Source organism: Balaenoptera acutorostrata, chromosome 10 (genome assembly GCF_949987535.1).
Source record: "Balaenoptera acutorostrata chromosome 10, mBalAcu1.1, whole genome shotgun sequence".
Lineage (NCBI taxonomy): Eukaryota > Metazoa > Chordata > Mammalia > Artiodactyla > Balaenopteridae > Balaenoptera > Balaenoptera acutorostrata.
In genome coordinates this window covers 83,811,579-83,833,679 of record NC_080073.1, presented here as the reverse complement: position 1 = coordinate 83,833,679, position 22,101 = coordinate 83,811,579, and the positions used below count along the sequence as shown (strand labels likewise).

The following is a 22,101-nucleotide window of genomic DNA, read 5'->3' as shown; positions in this document are numbered from 1 at the left end:
AGTTTCTGGTGTCCCCTCCCTGTCAATACCTGCCCAGCCAAGGGTAACTACTATTCTGACTTCTATTTTATGAACTTTCATAAGTTTCTTGTTTTTACCTTTCCTCATAGACGCGCAACTTTCTTGGCTGATTAACTCAATGAAAGACTCCCTATTTCTGGGAGACTCTACTCTAGGTACAGGATGCGGATTTGCCAAGGTACAGAGCAATGATCGTAGCATTCACATAGAGAATATGCAAGTGCAATAATCAGGAAGGCTGTTTTCTCAGAGAAGTGAATAAATAAATAAATGAGAGGAAGAGAGACACACACAAAGAATGAACGAAAAGTGAAATTTTGTGATTTTTGACAATCCAAGTTTTAATGATCTGAAAGAAAAGGATTTAACTCTAATAATATATTTTTTTTCTCTTTTAGAATGACTTTTCTTTTCCCCTGATAAACAAAGGCATTTATAACCTCCATGACCACAGAATTGGCCTTGGTCTGGACCTGGACTCAGGACTGGGCTCTGGAATGTTCTATAGCCTAGAAAATGAACTGGTTCATGGAGGAGCGTATGGCTCTGGACACAGGGTAGGCCATGGAGTGCGCCATGAATTAAGCCACAGCCAAGGGGGTGGTTATGGCATGAATCCTGGCAGGAGTCATGGACATGGAGGAGGCCATGACAAGAGCCATGAAGTGGATCACAGAAGAGGCTGCCAAGGAAGACATAGAGGAAGGGGGAGTATGGACATAGACTAGATAATGCAGGGCACTCTGGAAAAGGAAATATCACAGAAGAAGGGGATCATGGAGGAGAAGGCAGTGGCCATAAAGTGGGTCAAGATGGGCTTCCAAAAGGTCATCAGGGAATTGGCCATGGAGATGGTCATGAGCAAGGTCAAGAAAAGAGCCAGAGAAAAGATAGAGATCATAGAGGGTTTGACCAACAGGGCAGCCAGAAAAACAGAGAGTGTTTCTGGAGACCTGCAGCCTCATCAGATTTGGACCTGAGCTCAAGTAAAGATTCTCCCTAAGCTTAACCATAGTTCAGAACCTCTTAGGAAGTCACAGTAACCAACTGTACAACAATTTCTCTTTGCTCTCCTAATGCACAAGTAATAACCTGTGCCCTTTCGCTTTGGAATTCTTTTTTTATTTCCTCATGACGCAGTGTGACCAGTAGGAAGAAGGATGATATTATTACAGCCTTAAAAAACACAGCTCATACTGTTTGTGGTAGCAAGATGACTTGCTTCCTGTTTATCTGTTTGAGCATTCTTTCCCCTCCTTTTTCCCTTTGTTACTGAGTGCTTACTAAGTGCTAAGCATTGTACTACGTAACTTTAAAGCCACTATCATTTAACAATTTTGAAATCTGTAATCTCAAAACAATCTTTTGAGAACTTCTACTTTTCTGGCAAAATAGTGGACAAGATGCATTAACCACCCCTCTTAATGAAAGCAACAAAAATTACTGGATAAAATATTGAAAAAAATCTTTGTAACTATATCAATCAGCTGGGTAGATAGTAGGTAATATTTAGATCAACAACCAAGAGAAGGCAGAGACTCAGGGAGGCTGAAGGAGAGCTCTGAACCAGCTGTCACACTGAGGGCATTTGCCGTATCTGGTGAATTTAAGCTTACCTTCTCACAGCTTCTTAGCACTTAGGGTACAGGAGACAAAGTCTAGGACCTGCATTAGGGGTGGAGTCTAATAGGAGACTCTAAAGAAAGCTGAGACCTAAAAGGGTTAAAGTTTCAGTGGTTAAACTAGAATGAAATTGTATTGCCCACCTTGCACATTGACGACTGAGACAAATGTCTGTCTCCTAACTTGACACTGAGTGGAGGGGAGTAAAAACCTCCCTTGAGAATTTGTAATTGCATAACATTCTTCATTTGGGTTTGTAGCTTGAAATCATACAAACTAGGTAGACAGAAAGCCATCTTTGACCTACACATGTCCTCCAGGTCTCCTTCATCTTTGGGAAGATTCTCCCTCCCCACTTCTTTGTCTCTTCCAAATGCTATATGACAAGTAAGGAGAAAATCACTGCAACGTGCTACTATTAAAATCTCAAAATACACTTGGCATCTATATATTTATGCTCTTCCTTTGTCCTTTATTGTTGCATGCTTATTATGCACCAAACACTGTGCTGTGCCTTTAAATACACCATCATTTATTTCTCAGAACAATCCAATGAGGACTTAAATTTCTGGCTCTATAATGGGCTAGGTGTCTTAAAATATGTTGAAAAACTAAAAATGGTGTACTAAAAAATCTTCTTAAAAGTATCATTTAGTGAAAGGCCCGCGCCCCGCGATGAGGAGTGGCCCCCGCTTGCCGCAACTAGAGAAAGCCCTCGCACAGAAACGAAGACCCAACACAGCCAAAAATAAATAATAAATAAATAAATTTTAAAAAAAAGTATCATTGATTCAGCAGGACAGTAAGGAATGCTAAAAGTAAAGACTAAGTTAAGGTAGGAACCTCAGGAGGTAAGAGTACTCAAGCCAACTTTTGCCCAACCAGTGCATTTAAGCTTCAGGTAGCACAACCTCAGTCAGACCAACCCAGGTGAGGACTCTGGTAGTAGACCTTCACATAAATCTGAAACGTTCAGGGAGAGTGTAAACTAAAACCAAACCCACCCCGGGACTTCCCTGCTGGTACAGTGGCTAAGATTCCACACTCCCAATACAGGGAGCCCAGGTTCCACCCCTGGTCAGGGAACTAGATCCCAAGTGCCGCAACTAAAGATTCTGCATGCCACAACTAAAAGATCCTGCATGCCGCAATGAAGATCCCGCGTGCTGCAACTAAGACCCGGCGCAGCCAAATAAATATTAAAAAACAAAACCAAAAACAAACCCGCCCCTCCTCTAAGGAAATGCAAGCAAAATTGCCTGTCTCTAAACTCAGTGCAGGGGAAGGGAGGATGGGAGAAGTAACTCTTGAGGAAGGGAAGATGGGGGAAGTACCTCTTGACAAATAACTTGTAACCACAATACTTTACATGGTTTGCAGCCCCAAATCATGTAACCTAGGTAATTCAAAAGAGCTCAAGCCTATAATTTAATTTAAAGGAATCTTCAAGTGGTATTACCTCCCTATGCTTGGCAAAAACATGCAAATTCACTGTGGAAGATCAGAACTCATCTTGGGTTTCAAAGGACTTATATAGATAACAACCCAAGAAAAATAAATTTATAGTCATAAATCTCAAATCACAAATGAGGTACCATGAGTGAAAGCCAGCAAGAAACAAAACAAAACAAATAGACAACAGGATCAGATCCACAAAAAACTATAGATATTGTCATAGCTTTATGGTTGTCTACTAATATCCATTAACCATCTTTGAAAATAGAATTCTCAAGTTTTAGTTGAGCACATGTCCACCCAGCAAAGGACTATATTTCCCAGTCTCTTTTGCAGCTTAATGTAGCTGTGTGACTATATTCTTATGGTGTGTTAGCAGATAGCAATAATTTCTCATGAAGTTAAAAAACAAGATAGAATTAACATACTTGATAATGTTAGGGTTTGAGCTGGGAGACAGGTAATAAGAATGAAAGAGTTCCAAGGTCCTTGTATTGTTTTGAAGGATTGTAAAGATATTAATTACATTTAGACTGATAAGTATGCATGTAAAACTTTTTTAGGATATCTCTAAAAGGTGAAATCTGGATTTGAATTCAAGACCTCTGCCTCCAATTAATTCTAGAGGGAAGAAAAGTTTTCTTTCTTAGAGTGCTATTGGCTTTACAGCCACAGATTAGGATTTCTGGGAGTTCAAGACCCCACCTGTCACTGACTGGCCCCTCACACCTCAACCTCAGGAACCACCCATCACAGCTGCTAGGCATGTAAGCCTTTCCTAGCACACTCTGTCCCTCCTGACTCTCAGACTGACTTATTCCAAGCTCCTTCATGCCTCCAGCCACCTCCTGCTTGCCAGCTTCTTTCTAGCAGGTTTTACATGTCGGGGATACTCATTCACCTATAAATAAACTACCTGAGATGTCGCCTCTTCCACGAAGCTTCTCCTCATTGACAGGGAATGGAGACAGCTGACTTCGGTCATACAGACTGTGAACTGGAACTCCCTTCAATCCCACTCCCCTTACCCTGGCCACAAGAAGCCTTCCCCATAAACTCCCCAACCCTCCACTCATTTGGGTCTCTTCAGTCATGCTCATTTAGCTGACTGTGTGTCCTTTCTGCTGCTATATCTGCGTCCAGACCCAACTCGAAGTTCCTAGAGGACTTGGACTAAGTATCTCCCTCCCCCAACAGACCTGAAGTCTCCTTATGTGGTGCCCGTGGTATACCTTGCTGAGAGATGCTTCATTAAGGCTGATGAGAAGGAACATCTGAAGGATCTCAGGGAAGAAAAGTTCCTATGAATTACTCCGAAAACAAACAAGACAGGAACCCCTATGGATGAGAATCAAAAGGCGGCCTTTGTGGGAGTGGGGGAGGGAAGGATTGGGACTTTGGGATTAGCAGATGCAAACTATTATATATAGAATGGATAAACAACAAGGTCCTACTGTATAGCACAGGGAACTATATTCAATATCCTGTGATAAACCATAATGGAAAAGAATATGAAAAAGAATATATATATATATATATATATATATATATATATATATATATATATAACTGAATCACTTTGCTGTGCAGCAGAAAGTAACACAACATTGTAAATCAAGTATACTTCAATAAAATTTTTAAAAAGGGGGGCCCTATACCACCCCTTTACCTGATATGAGTGTGACAGGTGGCTTGTTCCTGCATATTCAACACTCTCCCCCACCCTCATCCCCCATGCGCCAGAGACCCCAAAGACGGCTACACTACCCATGGATCTCTCTTTTCCTGTTCAGTCATTGTGCATTGTTGATGCCTACTGCATGCTCAGCAATGTACCGTCTGTCTTCTGCCCATATCCCAGGAGCCCAGATCCCTAGTTACTGCTCTCTTTGAGGTCTAATGTTTTTTTTTTTTTTTGATTCAAAGATGTCGGGTCCTGCCCTTCAGCTCAGTCTATTAGGGCTTCTTCCGTGTTTAAAGCATGCACACAGGACTTTCTGACCAGGAAACAAAGTCTTGAACTGGAACAGGTTTCTGGCCCTATTTTTGCCTCAAGGGTGGGTCTCTTCCACTCTGACAACCTTGATTCCTTTATCCCATTCTACTTCCTGCTCAAACCCAGCCCAGTGCCCTGCCTAGTATGATCATGTCATTCTCCTTTCTCACCTTCCTCTTGAACCCCAGTCTATTCCTTCCCAGGCTCAGTATTGTTTTGTTACCTGCTCATAGTTGGCAGAAGAAGAAGTCAACTTCCCAACCCCTCCCCTATATGAAACTATAAAGGCTCCTGCAGCTCTTCCATGATAAAGAAAGAGGCAACAACATCGTGTGGAGGAAGCTCAAGCAGCCCAGGTATCCAGTCTCCCACCCCGCTAAGCTCAAGATTCTTTCCAAGAACACATATGTTGGAGACCCAAGCTCCTGGAAGCTCCAGCCTTTATCTCTTCACCTTGAACTCTCCTTTCTCAAGAATACTGTTCTTTGCCTTCTAGGTCTTCGTCACATTTGGGATCCAAGCATCTTTTTTACCAGCCACAAAGAGGCAGATCAAGATGCAGAAAAGAAACATTTGCCCTATGTACTGGTTACTGTTGCATCTCCTACTTTCAGAATACGGTGAGTGCTTTTCTTTAAAGGTTGGTGGTCTGTGAACTTTTGAGGGATTGCGGGAGATGATGACCAGCACTAGGAATAACTCTGGTTCTCTGCCATAGAGTGAGGGTCATCATTTCACTCCAATCACTTCAGTCTAATAAGGTGTCACCTGGGAGGCAGTCAGAGCACAGTGGTTAAAACTGTGGACTCTGGTCTCCAATTGCCTATGTTTGAATCACGGCTCCATCTGTTACCGGTACACTTTGGGTGAGTTAACTTCTCTGTGCCTCCGTTTCTGCATCTATAAAATGGTAACAACCTGTGAGATATGGCTGGGGTTTAAATATTAATAACAAGAAGAGTTGACTGTTATTTTATTTATTTATTTATTTATTTAAATTATTTTATTTATTTTTGGCTGTGTTGGGTCTTCGTTTCTGTGCGAGGGCTTTCTCTAGTTGCTGCGAGCGGGGGCCACTCTTCATCGCGGTGCGTGGGCCTCTCACTGTCACGGCCTCTCCTGTAGCGGAGCACCAGCTCCAAATGCACAGGCTCAGTAGTTGTGGCTCACGGGCCCAGTTACTCCGTGGCATGTGGGATCTTCCCAGACCAGGGCTCGAACCTATGTCCCCAGCATTGGCAGGCAGATTCTCAACCACTGCGCCACCAGGGAAGCCCCAACTGTTATTTTAAAATATCACTCTTCTATATTATAAAAACTTAATTTTTCTCGTGTCCTTAACCCCTATTCCACAATCAGCCTCAGTCAGCCTCAGGCCAAGTAGAAAAGGATTCAAGTCAAAACTAACTCCCACTCTGCTCCGCACCTCTGACACTCTATTAAACACTCCTCGGGCCGTCTCCTATTGTGCAACTAGGAAGCATGACTTCTTAGAGAATTCTTTTTTTTTTTTTTTTTTTTTTGGGCGGTGCCACACGGCTTGCACAATCTCAATTCCCCAACCAGGGATTGAACCCGGGCCACGACAGTGAAAGTGCCGAATCCTAACCACTAGACCATCAGGGTACTGCCCCGAGAATTCATCATTTTGAATCAAAATTAGCCCTCATACAATTTTGACTCAACTATTCTATTCTCCAAAACTTCTCAAATCAAATCCACTCCCTCTTTCACGTCACCCCTACTCTTGTACATCTCAGTTTCTTATTTAGTTTTACTCATGATTCTAACCTTAACTCCAGTTTGTACCCCATTGCAGATTTTAGGGGTCCTTCCCCAAATAGAGCTAAACTCTAATCCTATGTTAGTTCAAATAAGCTACACATGTGTGGGGTGAGGTGCTAGGCACTCATGTCCAAATTAATAGTAAAATGAGCCACAAATGAGATAAATTTTGTTTATCTGGAGAGGCTGAGCATCTTTGTCCTTCAAGGTAGTGAGAGGCAAAAAACAGGCACAAACTTAACTCTAGCTGAGCCTTCAAGAAGGTGGAAATGCTTCCCTATACTTGTAGATCTTGATTTGCAGACCTTAATCCTGGGAGATCTTATATATTTAAGTTACATATAACTTGCTCTTTTCTAACCTTTGCCTTGTAATCAGGAGCCCCTGGAACTTTAATGCATATGTAATCACCCAGATACCTAGGCCTATCTCAGACTCTGATTCATTTAGTCTGGAGTGGTTTGCCTAGAAATCTTTATTTTCAACAAGCTCCCCAGATAATTCTAATATAGGTGTTTTCTGAATAACACTCAGAAATATTTTCCAAGAAAGAAGCAATACCACTTTAATAATGAATTAATCAATATATACTAGTTTCACCTGGGTTCTACAACTCCTTTATAATACTTTTTATCTGTGTTGAATATTGTACAGCAGATGATGGAATAAGCTTACTATCAGTGAAATTAGGTCATGTAACCCTGGTGTTGGGGGTGGATGTGGAGGGTGACTTAGCATGGTAGCTAAAAGTGCAGATTCAATGGCCTGGGTTCAAATTCCTGTTCTACTACTTACTAGCTGTACAAACTTGGGCAAGTGTCAACATTTCTAAGCCTCAATTTTTTCATCTTAGCTGTTGAGAATAATAATATCTATTTCATTGGGCAGCAGTGAGCATTAAATAGAATTATCCACGTAATAAGTTTAACCAACCATTGAACAGAAAGTATATATGCTCAATATATATCATCATTTATGATTATCATTAGGCATAACATCCATCAGTGGTAGCACACCCAGCCCAACTTCCAGTGAACCCACCACAGCCAACACTGGATCCAGTGCAACCTCCAGTGCGACTGGGACAGCCTCCAACACTACATCCAGCACGACCTATGGTGGTACCACCACAGCCACCAACTCTGGATCCCAAGGGACCTCCAGTGGATCCAGCACAACCTCCAATACTGAAACCAGCATGACCTCTGGAGGGTCCAGCACAACCTCCAATACTGGATCCAGCGTGACCTCTGGAGGGACCAGCACAACCTCCAATACTGGATCCAGCCTGACCTCTGGAGGGACCAGCGCAACCTCCAATACTGGATCCAGCCTGACCTCTGGAGGGACCAGTGCAACCTCCAATACTGGATCCAGCCTGACCTCTGGAGGGACCAGCACACCTGTCAACACTGGATCCAGTGCAACCTCCAGTGGGACTGGGACAGCCTCCAACACTACATCCAGCACGACCTATGGTGGTACCACCACAGCCACCAACTCTGGATCCCAAGTGACCTCCAGTGGATCCAGCACAACCTCCAATACTGAAACCAGCATGACCTCTGGAGGGACCAGCGCAACCTCCAATACTGGATCCAGCGTGACCTCTGGAGGGACCAGCGCAACCTCCAATACTGGATCCAGCATGACCTCTGGAGGGACCAGCGCAACCTCCAATACTGGATCCAGCCTGACCTCTGGAGGGACCAGCACACCTGTCAACACTGGATCCAGTGCAACCTCCAGTGGGACTGGGACAGCCTCCAGCACTACATCCAGCACGACCTATGGTGGTACCACCACAGCCACCAACTCTGGATCCCAAGTGACCTCCAGTGGATCCAGCACAACCTCCAATACTGAAACCAGCATGACCTCTGGAGGGACCAGCGCAACCTCCAATACTGGATCCAGCGTGACCTCTGGAGGGACCAGCGCAACCTCCAATACTGGATCCAGCATGACCTCTGGAGGGACCAGCGCAACCTCCAATACTGGATCCAGCCTGACCTCTGGAGGGACCAGCACACCTGTCAACACTGGATCCAGTGCAACCTCCAGTGGGACTGGGACAGCCTCCAGCACTACATCCAGCACGACCTATGGTGGTACCACCACAGCCACCAACTCTGGATCCCAAGTGACCTCCAGTGGATCCAGCACAACCTCCAATACTGAAACCAGCATGACCTCTGGAGGGACCAGCGCAACCTCCAATACTGGATCCAGCGTGACCTCTGGAGGGACCAGCGCAACCTCCAATATTGGATCCAGCCTGACCTCTGGAGGGACCAGCGCAACCTCCAATACTGGATCCAGCCTGACCTCTGGAGGGACCAGCGCACCTGTCAACACTGGATCCAGCACAACCTCTGGGGGGACCAGTACAGCCTTCAATACTGGATCCAGCATGACCTCTGGTGAGACCAGCACACCTGCCAATATTGGTTCCAGTATGACCTCCAGTGAGACCAGCATAACCTCCAGTACTGGATCCAGCACAACCTCCAGTGGGACCAGCACGGCCTCCAACACTGGATCCAGTGCAACCACAGGAGGCTCTGGTACACCTTTGTCAACTGGAACACACACAACTTCCAACAGAATTAGCACAAGTGCTGGAACTCCAGTGAATACAGTAAAGCCCAGTGGGTCCCTGAAGCCATGGGAAATCTTCCTCATCACTCTGGTCTCGGTTGTAGTGGCCGTGGGATTATTTGTTGGACTCTACTTCTGTGTGGTGAGTGCCTAATATATAGGCACTGGTGGGAAGTGCCTGGGGGGAAGGAATAGCAGGAACATAGGGAAATGAGGTATGAATAGTAGGGCCACAAGTTAGGGATGAGTAGGGAGGAAAGAAAAATCAGGAGAAAGTTACTAAAGAGACATAGCAAGTTAGAACCAGAGGAGCCAATCAATGTGCAGAGGAAGCTATTGACTTGTGCGGAAAGGGGAGCAAAAGAAGATATAAAGACTGGTGGAAGGACTGCTGAATGAGTGAAATGCTTTAAAGGGGGAGAAGATTCCACAAGGAGTCCCTGGTGAAGGCTTCTCGGAGGTGGGGGGGAATCCAATTCTGAAATGATTCTGCCTTCTTTTTCTAGAGAAACTCCCTGTCCCTGAGAAATGTCTTTGACAGAGCTGTCTACCGACTCCATGGCCCCAACCTCGGCCCAGGCCCTGGAGGGAATCACGGAGTCCACCACAGGTCTGGGTGGAGCCCTAACGGATTCTGGAGGAGACCAGTATCCTCAGTAGCCATGGAGATGAGAGAGACCCACGATGGGCTCTAAGTGGCTGCTGAAGCCAGAGAGCCACATTCCTCCCAGAGGGAGCCAGTCTGGGGGACCAGAGATCTGAGTGTCCTTTCATTCGTCCCCAGGAGTCCCCTCCCAGCTTTGTTTGGGTCTCTGCCAGCCTTGGGGAAGACACTTCCTCCCTCTCTCTTGCTTTTACCAGACACTGGAAAGAGGAGACTCTGCTGGTCATTTAGCTAAGAAATAAACACATACAAACTATATCACAGAGAGAACCTGTGTGTGCACATGAGTGGGTGTCTGCTGTGCCGAGTTGAATTTCCCGGTTGTATGAGAGAACCCCATGCTGGAATCCACTTGGCATTCAGAATCTCCACAGTAAAATCCAGAGACATCATCCATAACTGTCCCCTTTTTCTAATCCTTCTTGCCCCGAGCAGGAACCCTGTGCCCGCAAGAATCTCCCAGACTGAGAGGGGAATTGAATTGGGAGAGATGAGAAGGGAGGGCAGTGCCCAGATCCTATAGGCTCATGGATTAGGCCTGTGGTCGGTAGAGATTATGTTGTAGCACATGCAGAACCCAGAGCATGACCAGAGGAGGTATGCTGTTGGGTGGGGGGAGGGGCGGGGAGGGAGGTCACTCAAAGTCACAGTTTCCAGGCCATTTACATTTGCTCTAGACCTGGGTTAATTGTCAGAATGAAGGTGTTGGTTGATACTTTCACTCTCAGTGCTGCCTTTGGAAGCAGAGAGAAAGTGCTTCCTGTTTTTATCAAGGGAAAGACTTCCTGGCCTGCTAAGATTTCCTTTCAAGAGGGTCATGGCAGAGACACTTGGGGTAAAGCCTGAAGTTCTCATGAATTCCCTTCCCACAAAGGCTGCACATACCCCTTTCATGGTCTAGGATAGAAGGCTCCCTGATCCTGCAGGTCTCAGAGGACAGAGGCGAGCTGCTTTGAAAGGCTGGGTTGCTCTGAATCCATGAGGCCAGTGACACGACTTCCACCGGGGACAGAGGCCTCAGGAGAGAATTAGCAGGTTGTTGGTGGGTTCACCCCAACTCACAGCAGTGGAAACTGCTCTGCCTTCCACCACTCATTGTGTTTCTCAAGTGTCCGCAAACCAGACAGTTGATCCTAGCCAGTGAGGCCATGCTGAGCCATGTACAGGCCCATCATCATCATCATCAACATCATCATTATCTTACCTACAGAGACCCAGCAACCGGAAGGAGAAGCTGAGTTGAACCCCCTAGAAAGTTGCCTCCCACTGGTGTGAACTGTGGAAAGCATAATGTGAAAAACGTGAAAATAAGGCAAGGGAGTCCATTTAGATAATTAAAAAATGTAAAACATGCATTTTCAAGTTTAAAATTCTAATAGACAAATGCAAAGAGGCTGGTTGAGAATAAAGTTAGTTATCTAGAAGAGCAAGTGGAGAAAGTAGCTCAATTAGATACAACAAACCAGAGATGAAAATCACTGACACAGAAAATAGAACACACTTGGAGGACTGATTCAGGAGGACTAACACACAAGTAGTAAGATTCAAAACAGAGAAAAAAGGAAGAGGTAGACCAGAGGAACTAAAAGAACAACAGGGAAGAAATATTTTAGTCTGCAAATTGAAAGGGCTTATTAATAACAACTCTGTAAATATACTAAACCCCATTAACATCTATTTTAAACAGGTGAATATGCTATATAAATTATATCTCAATAAAGCTGTAAAAATATTATTACCCAGCAGGCATATCGTGTAAATAAAAATTTTGATTTCCAAAGATAAACAGCAATGGGCACTTTGAGACAGTGGGAGATGAAGAGATGAAACCACGGTGAGTACGTAATTCAGCTTGTGGTTAATTGACATGGTTACACTGTGAATATCTCGCTACTCCCAGAAACTGGAGTGTGTACATAGAGTTAGGAAGCATCATGACTCAACTTTCATCATGGGATCCGCTTACATGGACGAAACATGTTTTAACCCGACAAAGCCCCAGCTCACCAAGGAAGTTTGAGGTCTTCCTCAAGCAGAGGTCTAGGATGTTGACAGGATTAAGCGCTTTTGCACTGTTGGCCTAGTGCAATGATCTTTAAATGGAGTCTGCCCATACCCTTGGAGGTATATGAAGACTTTCTAAAGAGTATTATGCAGGTGTGGGATATCTTATGGGAATCATCTTCCAGATCTTCAACTTCCGTATGTATTTTGTGCCTGTGGTCAAAGCATCTGCTAGTTATACTTTTCTAGCTTTCCTTCTATAGCCACCCACCCACCTTTTACATTCTAGCTCCTATATTATTATGGTGGATTTCCCTAGGTGCAAAAAATTCCAGGGTGCAAATAAAGGGGATAACTCAAAATCTCTTCTAATTTAGTCATCGTATACCCAGAGGAGGGCTTCATGTTTTCCCTTGCCTCACATAAATTCCTATTAGGGGCTAAAAGAAGTGTAATAAACTGGGAATTTTTGGACATATTAAGATGTTATTGATTCAGATATATTGTAGAGTGAGGTAGCAGGGGTGATAAAGATTTCTGCTTAACAATCTCTTCTCTTCCATCTCCTGTCAAAGAATACATCCTTCTGGGGGGAGCAACTCGTGAAAGCAGAGCAAACACAGCATCAGTAAGAAATAATAAGAGTGGCAGTGCCTTATTTAACCTAGGCGAAAACCCTATGGCAAATCAACCCACCTTATCTGTCTGTCTATCTATTTTAGAATATTCAAGATTTGTAAAACTTTGCTGGGAAATAGCAACTTACTATGAAGCACGCTTCCCTGGCTAATACACCGTTCTCCGTAAGGAGAAACAGTGTCTCATTCAAGAGTTTCTTGGTTTAGATCACAGTTGGATATTTTGCATGATTTTCAAGGAGAAAGACATTATAAGTTGTACATTTACTTCCAGCTGATTAATCTTATATCTTTTAAAAAATATATTTATTTATTTATTTGTTTGTGCTGGGTCTTTAGTTGCGGCAGGCGGGCTCCTTAATTGTGGCTTGCCGGCTCCTTAGTTGTGGCATGTGAACTCTTAGTTGTAGCATGCATGTGGGATCTAGTTCCCTGATCAGGTAACGAACCTGGGCCCCCTGCATTGGGAGGGCAGAATCTTAACCACTGCGCCACCCGGGAAGTCCCTAATATTTTATCTTAAGACGAAAGGAAGATCCAGAGGCTGTACAGCATACCTGCTAAGAGCACAGATTGAAGAACTAGAATTTCCGGTTTTAAATCTAAACTCAGCGTGGCCTCCCACAAATTCCTTCACTTTCCTGGGTCTCAGTTTGCTTATCTGTAAAACTGAGGGTGATAACAGTACCCAATTCATGAGATTGCTGTGAAGCCCTTAGAATAGTACATTTGGTAGCACTCTATAAATTTTGTTATTATTTTTTATATTGGGAAGGTTCATGTTACACATTTTCTTGAAAATATGGAAAAACATTGTGGAGTTGGAGAAGGGGGAAAGATAAAAACATTGCATAAGAAAAACATTTTCATTTATTTTTCACCAGAATGTTATTGAGGACTGAGAAATTTAACACTTACAAGCCACAGGAAATTTTTTTACGTTTATAAACATATCTTTTGGTGCAGAGAGGCATGGTAGGGTGATTAACAAAAATCTTACAAGCAAAAAATATTACAGTAGAATAATGTAAGGGAAGTAATATCAAGGCAGAAAAACAGGGGTAGAAACCAGAGAGGATGGGAGACATAAAAACGGCCTGATGAGGCGCAGAGGTTTCCAGAGCTCAGCCAGGGCTCACGGGCTTTCTAACATTCCTTGTGGAGGCTGAGAGAGCTGTCCCCGCACGCCAGTTCCAGACTGCATTCTGCATTCAGATTTTCACCTGGACTTGCTCCCCTATTCCAATGTATTTTCTTTTTTTGTGTGTGTGTGTGTTTTTTTTTTTTTTTTCCACACACACACACTGTATTTTATTTTTACAAGAGATAGATAGACTGACACCAAGCATTGTACATGGATGACCACAACAAAAGCAACAATGATTGCAATTACCACACATGAAACACACTTATACTATGTCATAACATTGACATTCAGTCCAGTAATCCTCCACTGTAACAGCTCCTTTACTTTGCAGTGAAAATTGATTTGTATATTCTTTTCCTCTGAGTCCTTGTGGGATTTTTTTTTTTTTTAATTCAGACAGAAAGTCACAAAAATTATACTCATCCTCATCAGTTCACTCAGTCCCATGTAATTAATTTCTTTTTTTTCATCTTGATCTTTTGTTAGCACTTTTATGAGTTCATCAGTTTTTCATTAGAGTTCTGAAAATGCTTATTCATTCAGTTCAGCAGTACAGTCAGTTACCAGAAACCTGTACTTGTCAGAGTCTTTTCCATGAATTTCTTGAAGATGAAACTCTTTTATAGGAACATATTTGCAAAATCATCAGAGTACACCCAGAACTGTCTGTAAATGACAAAAGACTTAAAAATGACCATGGTTAAAGATTTGATGAAAGTTCATAATAATGCAGTTGACAAGAAAATTAGTTATTTCTGAGATATACATTTTAAAGTAATAACTAGGATTATTACTTATAACATTATACCAGAACATATAAGATTTTTAGACGTTTCCTGTAATGTCTGAAACATTTATATTAACATATTTCCATACATATTTCCATACAAATACAAATATAAGATTTTTAGAAATTTCATGTAATGTCTGAAACATTTATATTAACATATTTCCATACATATTTCCATACAAATACAAATATAAGATTTTTAGAAATTTCATGTAATGTCTGAAACATTTATATTAACATATTTCCATACATATTTCCATACAAATACAAATATAAGATTTTTAGAAATTTCATGTAATGTCTGAAACATTTATATTAACATATTTCCATACATATTTCCATACAAATACAAATATAAGATTTTTAGAAATTTCATGTACTGTCTGAAACATTTATATTAACATATTTCCATACATATTTCCATACAAATACAAATATAAGATTTTTAGAAATTTCATGTAATGTCTGAAACATTTATATTAACATATTTCCATACAAATAACCCAATGAAAGTTTAGTATTAGTTGTTTTGTTTGTTTTTTTATACTGCAGGTTCTTATTAGGCATCAGTTTTATACACATCAGTGTATACATGTCAATCCCAATCGCCCAATTCAGCACATCACCATCCCCACCTCATCACAGTTTTCCCCCCTTGGTGTCCATATGTCCATTCTCTACATCTGTGTCTCAACTTCTGCCCTGCAAACTGGCTCATCTGTACCATTTTTCTACGTTCCACATACATGCATTAACATACGATATTTGTTTTTCTCTTTCTGACTTACTTCACTCTGTATGACAGTCTCTAGATCCATCCACTTCTCAACAAATGACTCAATTTCGTTCCTTTTTATGGCTGAATAATATTCCATCGTATATATGTACCACAACTTCTTTATCCATTCGTCTGTTGATGGGCATTTAGGTTGCTTCCATGACCTGGCTATTGTAAATAGTGCTGCAATGAACATTCGGGTGCACGTGTCTTTTTGAATTACGGTTTTCTCTGGGTATATGCCCAGTAGTGGGATTGCTGGGTCATATGGTAATTCTATTTTTAGTTTTTTAAGGAACCTCCATATTGTTCTCCATAGTGGCTGTATCAATTTACATTCCCACCAACAGTGCAAGAGGTTTCCCTTTTCTCCACACCCTCTCCAGCATTTGTTGTTTGTAGATTTTCTGATGATGCCCATTCTAACAGGAGTGAGGTGATACCTCATTGTAGTTTTGATTTGCATTTCTCTAATAATTAGTGATGTTGAGCATCTTTTCATGTGCTTCGTGGCCGTCTGTATGTCTTCTTTGGAGAAATGTCTATTTAGGTCTTCTGCCCATTTTTGGATTGGGGTGTTTGTTTCTTTGATATTGAGCTGAATGAGCTGTTTATATATTTTGGAGATTAATCCTTTGTCCGTTGATTCATTTGCAAATATTTTCTCCCATTCTGAGGGTTGTCTTTTCGTCTTGTTTATGGTTTCCTTTGCTGTGCAAAAGCTTTGAAGTTTCATTAGGTCCCACTTGTTTATTTTTGTTTTTATTTCCATTACTCTAGGAGGTGGATCGAAAAAGATCTTGCTGTGATTTATGTCAAAGAGTGTTCTTCCTATGTTTTCCTCTAAGAGTTTTATAGTGTCCAGTCTTATATTTAGGTCTCTAATCCATTTTGAGTTTATTTTTGTGTATGGTGTTAGGGAGTATTCTAATTTCATTCTTTTACATGTGGCTGTCCAGTTTTCCCAGCACCACTTATTGAAGAGACTGTCTTTTCTCCATTGTATATCTTTGCCTCCTTTGTCATAGATTAGTTGACCATAGGTGCGTGGGTTAATCTCTGGGCTTTCTATCTTGTTCCATTGATCTATGTTTCTGTTTTTGTGCCAGTACCATATTGTCTTGATTACTGTAGCTTTGTAGTAGAGTCTGAAGTCAGGGAGTCTGATTCCTCCAGCTCCATTTTTTTGCCTCAAGACTGCTTTGGCTATTCGGGGTCTTTTGTGTCTCCATACAAATTTTAAGATGATTTGTTCTAGCTCCGTAAAAAATGCCATTGGTAATTTGATAGGGATTGCATTGAATCTGTAGATTGCTTTGGGTAGTATACTCATTTTCACAATGTTGATTCTTCCAATCCAAGAACATGGTATATCTCTCCATCTGTTGGTATCATCTTTAATTTCTTTCATCAGTGTCTTATAGTTTTCTGCATACAGGTCTTTTGTCTCCCTAGGTAGGTTTATTCCTAGGTATTTTATTCTTTTTGTTGCAATGGTAAATGGGAGTGTTTCCATAATTTCTCTTTCAGATTTTTCATCATTAGTGTATAGGAATGCAAGAGATTTCTGTGCATTAATTTTGTAACCTGCAACTTTACCATATTCATTAATTAGCTCTAGCAGTTTTCTGGTGGCAGTTTTAGGATTCTCTATGTATAGTATCATGTCATCCGCAAACAGTGACAGTTTTACTTCTTCTTTTCCAATTTGGATTCCTTTTATTTCTTTTTCTTCTCTGATTGCCGTGGCTAGGACTTCCAGAACTATGTTGAATAATAGTGGTGAGAGTGGACATCCTTGTCTCGTTCCTGATCTTAGAGGAAATGCTTTCAGTTTTTCACCATTGAGAATGATGTTTGCTGTGGGTTTGTCATATATGGCCTTTATTATGTTGAGGTAGGTTCCCTCTATGCCCACTTTCTGGAGAGTTTTTATCAGAAATGGGTGTTGAATTTTGTCAAAAGCTTTTTCTGCATCTATTGAGATGATCATATGGTTTTTATTCTTCAATTTGTTAATATGGTGTATCACATTGATTGATTTGCGTATATTGAAGAATCCTTGCATCCCTGGGATAAATCCCACTTGATCGTGGTGTATGATCCTTTTAATGTGTTGTTGGATTCTGTTTGCTAGTATTTTGTTGAGGATTTTTGCATCTATATTCATCAGTGATATTGGTCTGTAATTTTCTTTTTTTGTAGTGTCTTTGTCTGGTTTTGGTATCAGGGTGATGGTGGCCTCATAGAATGAGTTTGGGAGAGTTCCTTCCTCTGCAATTTTTTGGAAGAGTTTGAGAAGGATGGGTGTTAGCTCTTCTCTAAATGTTTGATAGAATTCACCTGTGAAGCCATCTGGTCCTGGACTTTTGTTTGTTGGAAGATTTTTAATCACAGTTTCAATTTCCTTACTTGTGATTGGTCTGTTGATATTTTCTGTTTCTTCCTGGTTCAGTCTTGGAAGGTTATACCTTTCTAAGAATTTGTCCATTTCTTCCAGGTTGTCCATTTTATTGGCATAAAGTTGCTTGTAGTAGTCTCTTAGGATGTTTTGTATTTCTGCGGTGTCTGTTGTAACTTCTCCTTTTTCATTTCTGATTTTATTGATTTGAGTCCTCTCCCTCTTTTTCTTGATGAGTCTGGCTAATGGCTTATCAATTTTGTTTATCTTCTCAAAGAACCAACTTTTAGTTTTATTGATCTTTGCTATTGTTTTCTTTGTTTCTATTTCATTTATTTCTGCTCTGATCTTTATGATTTCTTTCCTTCTGCTAACTTTGGGTTTTGTTTCTTCTTCTTTCTCTAGTTTCTTTAGGTGTAAAGTTAGATTGTTTACTTCAGATTTTTCTTGTTTCTTTAGGTAGGCTTGTATAGCTATAAACTTCCCTCTTAGAACCGCTTTTGCTGCATCCCATAGGTTTTGGGTCGTCGTGTTTTCATTGTCATTTGTCTCTAGGTATTTTTTTATTTCCTGTTTGATTTCTTCAGTGATCTCTTGGTTATTTAGTAACGTATTGTTTAGCCTCCATGTGTTTGTCTTTTTTACGTTTTTTTCCCTGTAATTCATTTCTAATTTCATAGCGTTGTGGTCAGAAAAGATGCTTGATATGATTTCAATTTTCTTAAATTTACTGAGGCTTGATTTGTGACCCAAGATGTGATCTATCCTGGAGAATGTTCCGTGTGCACTTGAGAAGAACGTGTAATCTGCCGTTTTTGGATGGAATGTCCTATATATATCAATTAAATCTATCTGGTCTATTGTGTCATTTAAAGCTTCTGTTTCCTTATTTATTTTCATTTTGGATGATCTGTCCATTGGTGTAAGTGAGGTGTTAAAGTCCCCCACTATTATTGTGTTACTGTCGATTTCCTCTTTTATAGCTGTTAGCAGTTGCCTTATGTATTGAGGTGCTCCTATGTTGGGTGCATATATATTTATAATTGTTATATCTTCTTCTTGGATTGATCCCTGGATCATTATGTAGTGTCCTTCCTTGTCTCTTGTAACATTCTTTATTTTAAAGTCTATTTTATCTGATATGAGTATAGCTACTCCAGCTTTCTTTTGATTTCCATTTGCATGGAATATCTTTTTCCATCCCCTCACTTTCAGTCTGTATGTGTCCCTAGGTCTGAAGTGGGTCTCTTGTAGACAGCATATATATGGGTCTTGTTTTTGTATCCAGTCAGCCAGTCTATGTCTTTTGGTTGGGGCATTTAATCCATTCACGTTTAAGGTAATTATCGATATGTATGTTCCTATGACCATTTTCTTAATTGTTTTGGGTTTGTTTTTGTAGGTCCTTTTCTTCTCTTGTGTTTCCCACTTAGAGAAGTTCCTTTAGCATTTGTTGTAGAGCTGGTTTGGTGGTGCTGAATTCTCTTAGCTTTTGCTTGTCTGTAAAGCTTTTGATTTCTCCATCAAATCTAAATGAGATCCTTGCTGGGTAGAGTAATCTTGGTTGTAGGTTCTTCCCTTTCATCACTTTAAGTATTTCATGCCACTCCCTTCTGGCTTGCAGAGTTTCTGCTGAGAAATCAGCTGTTAACCTTATGGGGGTTCCCTTGTATGTTATTTGTCGTTTTTCCCTTGCTGCTTTCAGTAATTTTTCTTTGTCTTTAATTTTTGCCACTTTGATTACTATGTGTCTCGGCGTGTTTCTCCTTGGGTTTATTCTGTATGGGACTCTCTGCGCTTCCTGGACTTGGGTGGCTATTTCCTTTCCCATGTTAGGGAAGTTTTCGATTATAATCTCTTCAAATATTTTCTCTGGTCCTTTCTCTCTCTCTTCTCCTTCTGGGACCCCTATAATGCGAATGTTGTTGCGTTTAATGTTGTCCCAGAGGTCTCTTAGGCTGTCTTCATTTCTTTTTATTCTTTTTTCTTTAGTCTGTTCCACAGCAGTGAATTCCACCATTCTGTCTTCCAGGTCACTTATCCGTTCTTCTGCCTCAGTTATTCTGCTATTGATTCCTTCTAGTGTAGTTTTCATTTCAGTTATTGTATTGGTCATCTCTGTTTGTTTGTTCTTTAATTCTTCTAGGTCTTTGTTAATCATTTCTTGCATCTTCTCAATCTTTGCCTCCATTCTTATTCCGAGGTCCTGGATCATCTTCACTATCATTATTCTGAATTCTTTTTCTGGAAGGTTGCCTATCTCCACTTCATTTAGTTGTTTTTCTGGGGTTTTTTCTTGTTCCTTCATCTGGTACATAGCCCTCTGCCTTTTCATCTTCTCTGTCTTTCTGTAACTGTGGTTTTTGGTCCACAGGCTGCAGGATTGTAGTTTTTCTTGCTTCTGTTGTCTGCCCTCTGGTGGTTGAGGCTATCTAAGAGGCTTGATGGGAGGCTCTGGTGGTGGGTAGAGCTGACTGTTGCTGTGGTGGTCAGAGCTCAGTAAAACCTTAATCCACTTGACTGTTGATGGGTGGGGCTGGGTTCCCTCCCTGTTGCTGTGGCGATCAGAGCCCAGTAAAACCTTAATCCACTTGACTGTTGATGGGTGGGGCTGGGTTCCCTCCCTGTTGGTTGTTTTGCCTGAGGCAACCCAACACTGGAGCCTACCCGTGCTCTTTGGTGGGGTTAATGGCAGACTCTGGGAGGGCTCACGCCAAGGAGAACTTCCCAGGACCTCTGCTGACAGTGTCCCTATCCCCACGGTGAAACAGAGCCACCACTCGCCTCCGCAGGAGACCCCCCAACACCAGCAGGTACGTCTGGTTCAGTCTCCCCCAGGGTCACTGCTCCTTCCCCTGGGTCCCGATGCACACATTACTTTGTGTGTGCCCTCCAAGAGTGGGGTCTCTGTTTCCCCCAGTCCTGTCACAGTCCTGCAATCAATTCCCACTAGACTTCAAAGTCTGATTCTCTAGGAATTCCTCCTCCCTTTGCCGGACCCCCAGGTTGGGAAGCCTGAGGTGGGGCTCAGAACCTTCACTCCAGTGGGTGGACTTCTGTGGTATAAGTGTTCGCCAGTCTGTGAGTCACCCACCCAGCAGTTATGGGATTTGATTTTACTCTGATTGCGCCCCTCCTACCGTCTCACTGTGGCTTCTCCTCTGTCCTTGGACGTGGGGTGTCCTCCTTGGTGAAGTCCAGGGTCTTCCTGTCAATGATTGTCCAGCAGCCAGTTGTGATTCTGGTGCTCCCGCAAGAGGGAGTGAGAGCACGTCCTTCTACTCCGCCATCTTGGTTAATCTCCCTGTTGGTCTGTATTTTCTTTTTGTTCTGAATTTTTTATTTTATATTTTTTGTTATAGAGAGGTACCTTAAACAATGTGTGGAAGATAGCAGGGTATAAATGATGAAGACCACTCCAACTATAGATTATTCCTTTTAAACTCTAAAATGTCCTCGAATTATAGGGCACCACATACAGACTCACTTCCACTGGTTTTCTCCTAAACATGCTGGCACTCTCCTATTCAAAACCAAGAGGTAATAGCAATAATAATGGTAGCTAATATTCATTAAGCACTTACTTTGTGGCAGGTACTATGCGAGCATTTTACATGTGCTATTTCATTTTATCCCCCCAATAACACTATGGGGAAAGTGTTATTATTATCTTCATTTCATATACAAGGACACTATTCATACATAAGGACACTATTCACATTTCATATGCAAGGAGATATAAAGAGGTTAACAAACTTACTGAAGGGCACACAGCAGAGAACTCAACCCAGGATCTTTTAATTTTAGGAATCCATGCTTTTAACTGAAAGGCAATATGTTGGATTTCAAAACTGTGGCTCATCCAGAAACGTTATACCTGGTCTCACAAACATGCATTTCCTTAGTAATACAATGATGGATTCCTGTTCTTTGGTGGTCCATCCCCTGAACACCGGGATGTTGATTTATTTTTGCTTTGCAAGTTCCACCGCATTATATTGGTACAGCATAGTAAATTAGAATATAGACACAGTGAGGTTATTATTTTATTTGATTTTTTCCTTATTTTGATGTTTTCACAATGAGAGAAATAAAAGATAACACATGGATATGAAGAGAGACACAGAGAAGTTAAAAGATTATGAAGAAAAAAATTTTAATGGGTTCTCTTAAAAAGTGAAAGTCTGTTTCCTTTGCT

At 41.6% G+C, this 22,101-nt stretch overlaps 1 protein-coding gene across 1 annotated transcript; it reads left to right on the top strand.

The window, feature by feature from the left end:
* Positions 1 to 797: 797 nt before the first annotated feature.
* On the top strand, positions 798 to 10,176 carry MUC21 (mucin 21, cell surface associated). The gene is made up of 3 exons (XM_057555771.1): positions 798 to 927; positions 7,870 to 9,623; positions 9,988 to 10,176. Exons 1-3 carry the CDS (start codon positions 798 to 800, stop codon positions 10,174 to 10,176), a joined length of 2,073 nt encoding a protein of 690 aa, XP_057411754.1.
* The last annotated feature ends 11,925 nt before the right edge of the window (positions 10,177 to 22,101 follow it).

What these genes read in the sequence shown, in the direction of transcription:
- MUC21 (XM_057555771.1), top strand. Translation starts at nt 798, where the DNA reads ATGGAGGAGAAGGCAGTGGCCATAAAGTGGGTCAAGATGGGCTTCCAA. An exon ending in AAAGATAGAGATCATAGAGG is followed by an intron (nt 928 to 7,869) that starts GTTTGACCAACA and finishes GATTATCATTAG; the next exon opens with GCATAACATCCATCAGTGGT. An exon ending in TTGGACTCTACTTCTGTGTG is followed by an intron (nt 9,624 to 9,987) that starts GTGAGTGCCTAA and finishes TTCTTTTTCTAG; the next exon opens with AGAAACTCCCTGTCCCTGAG.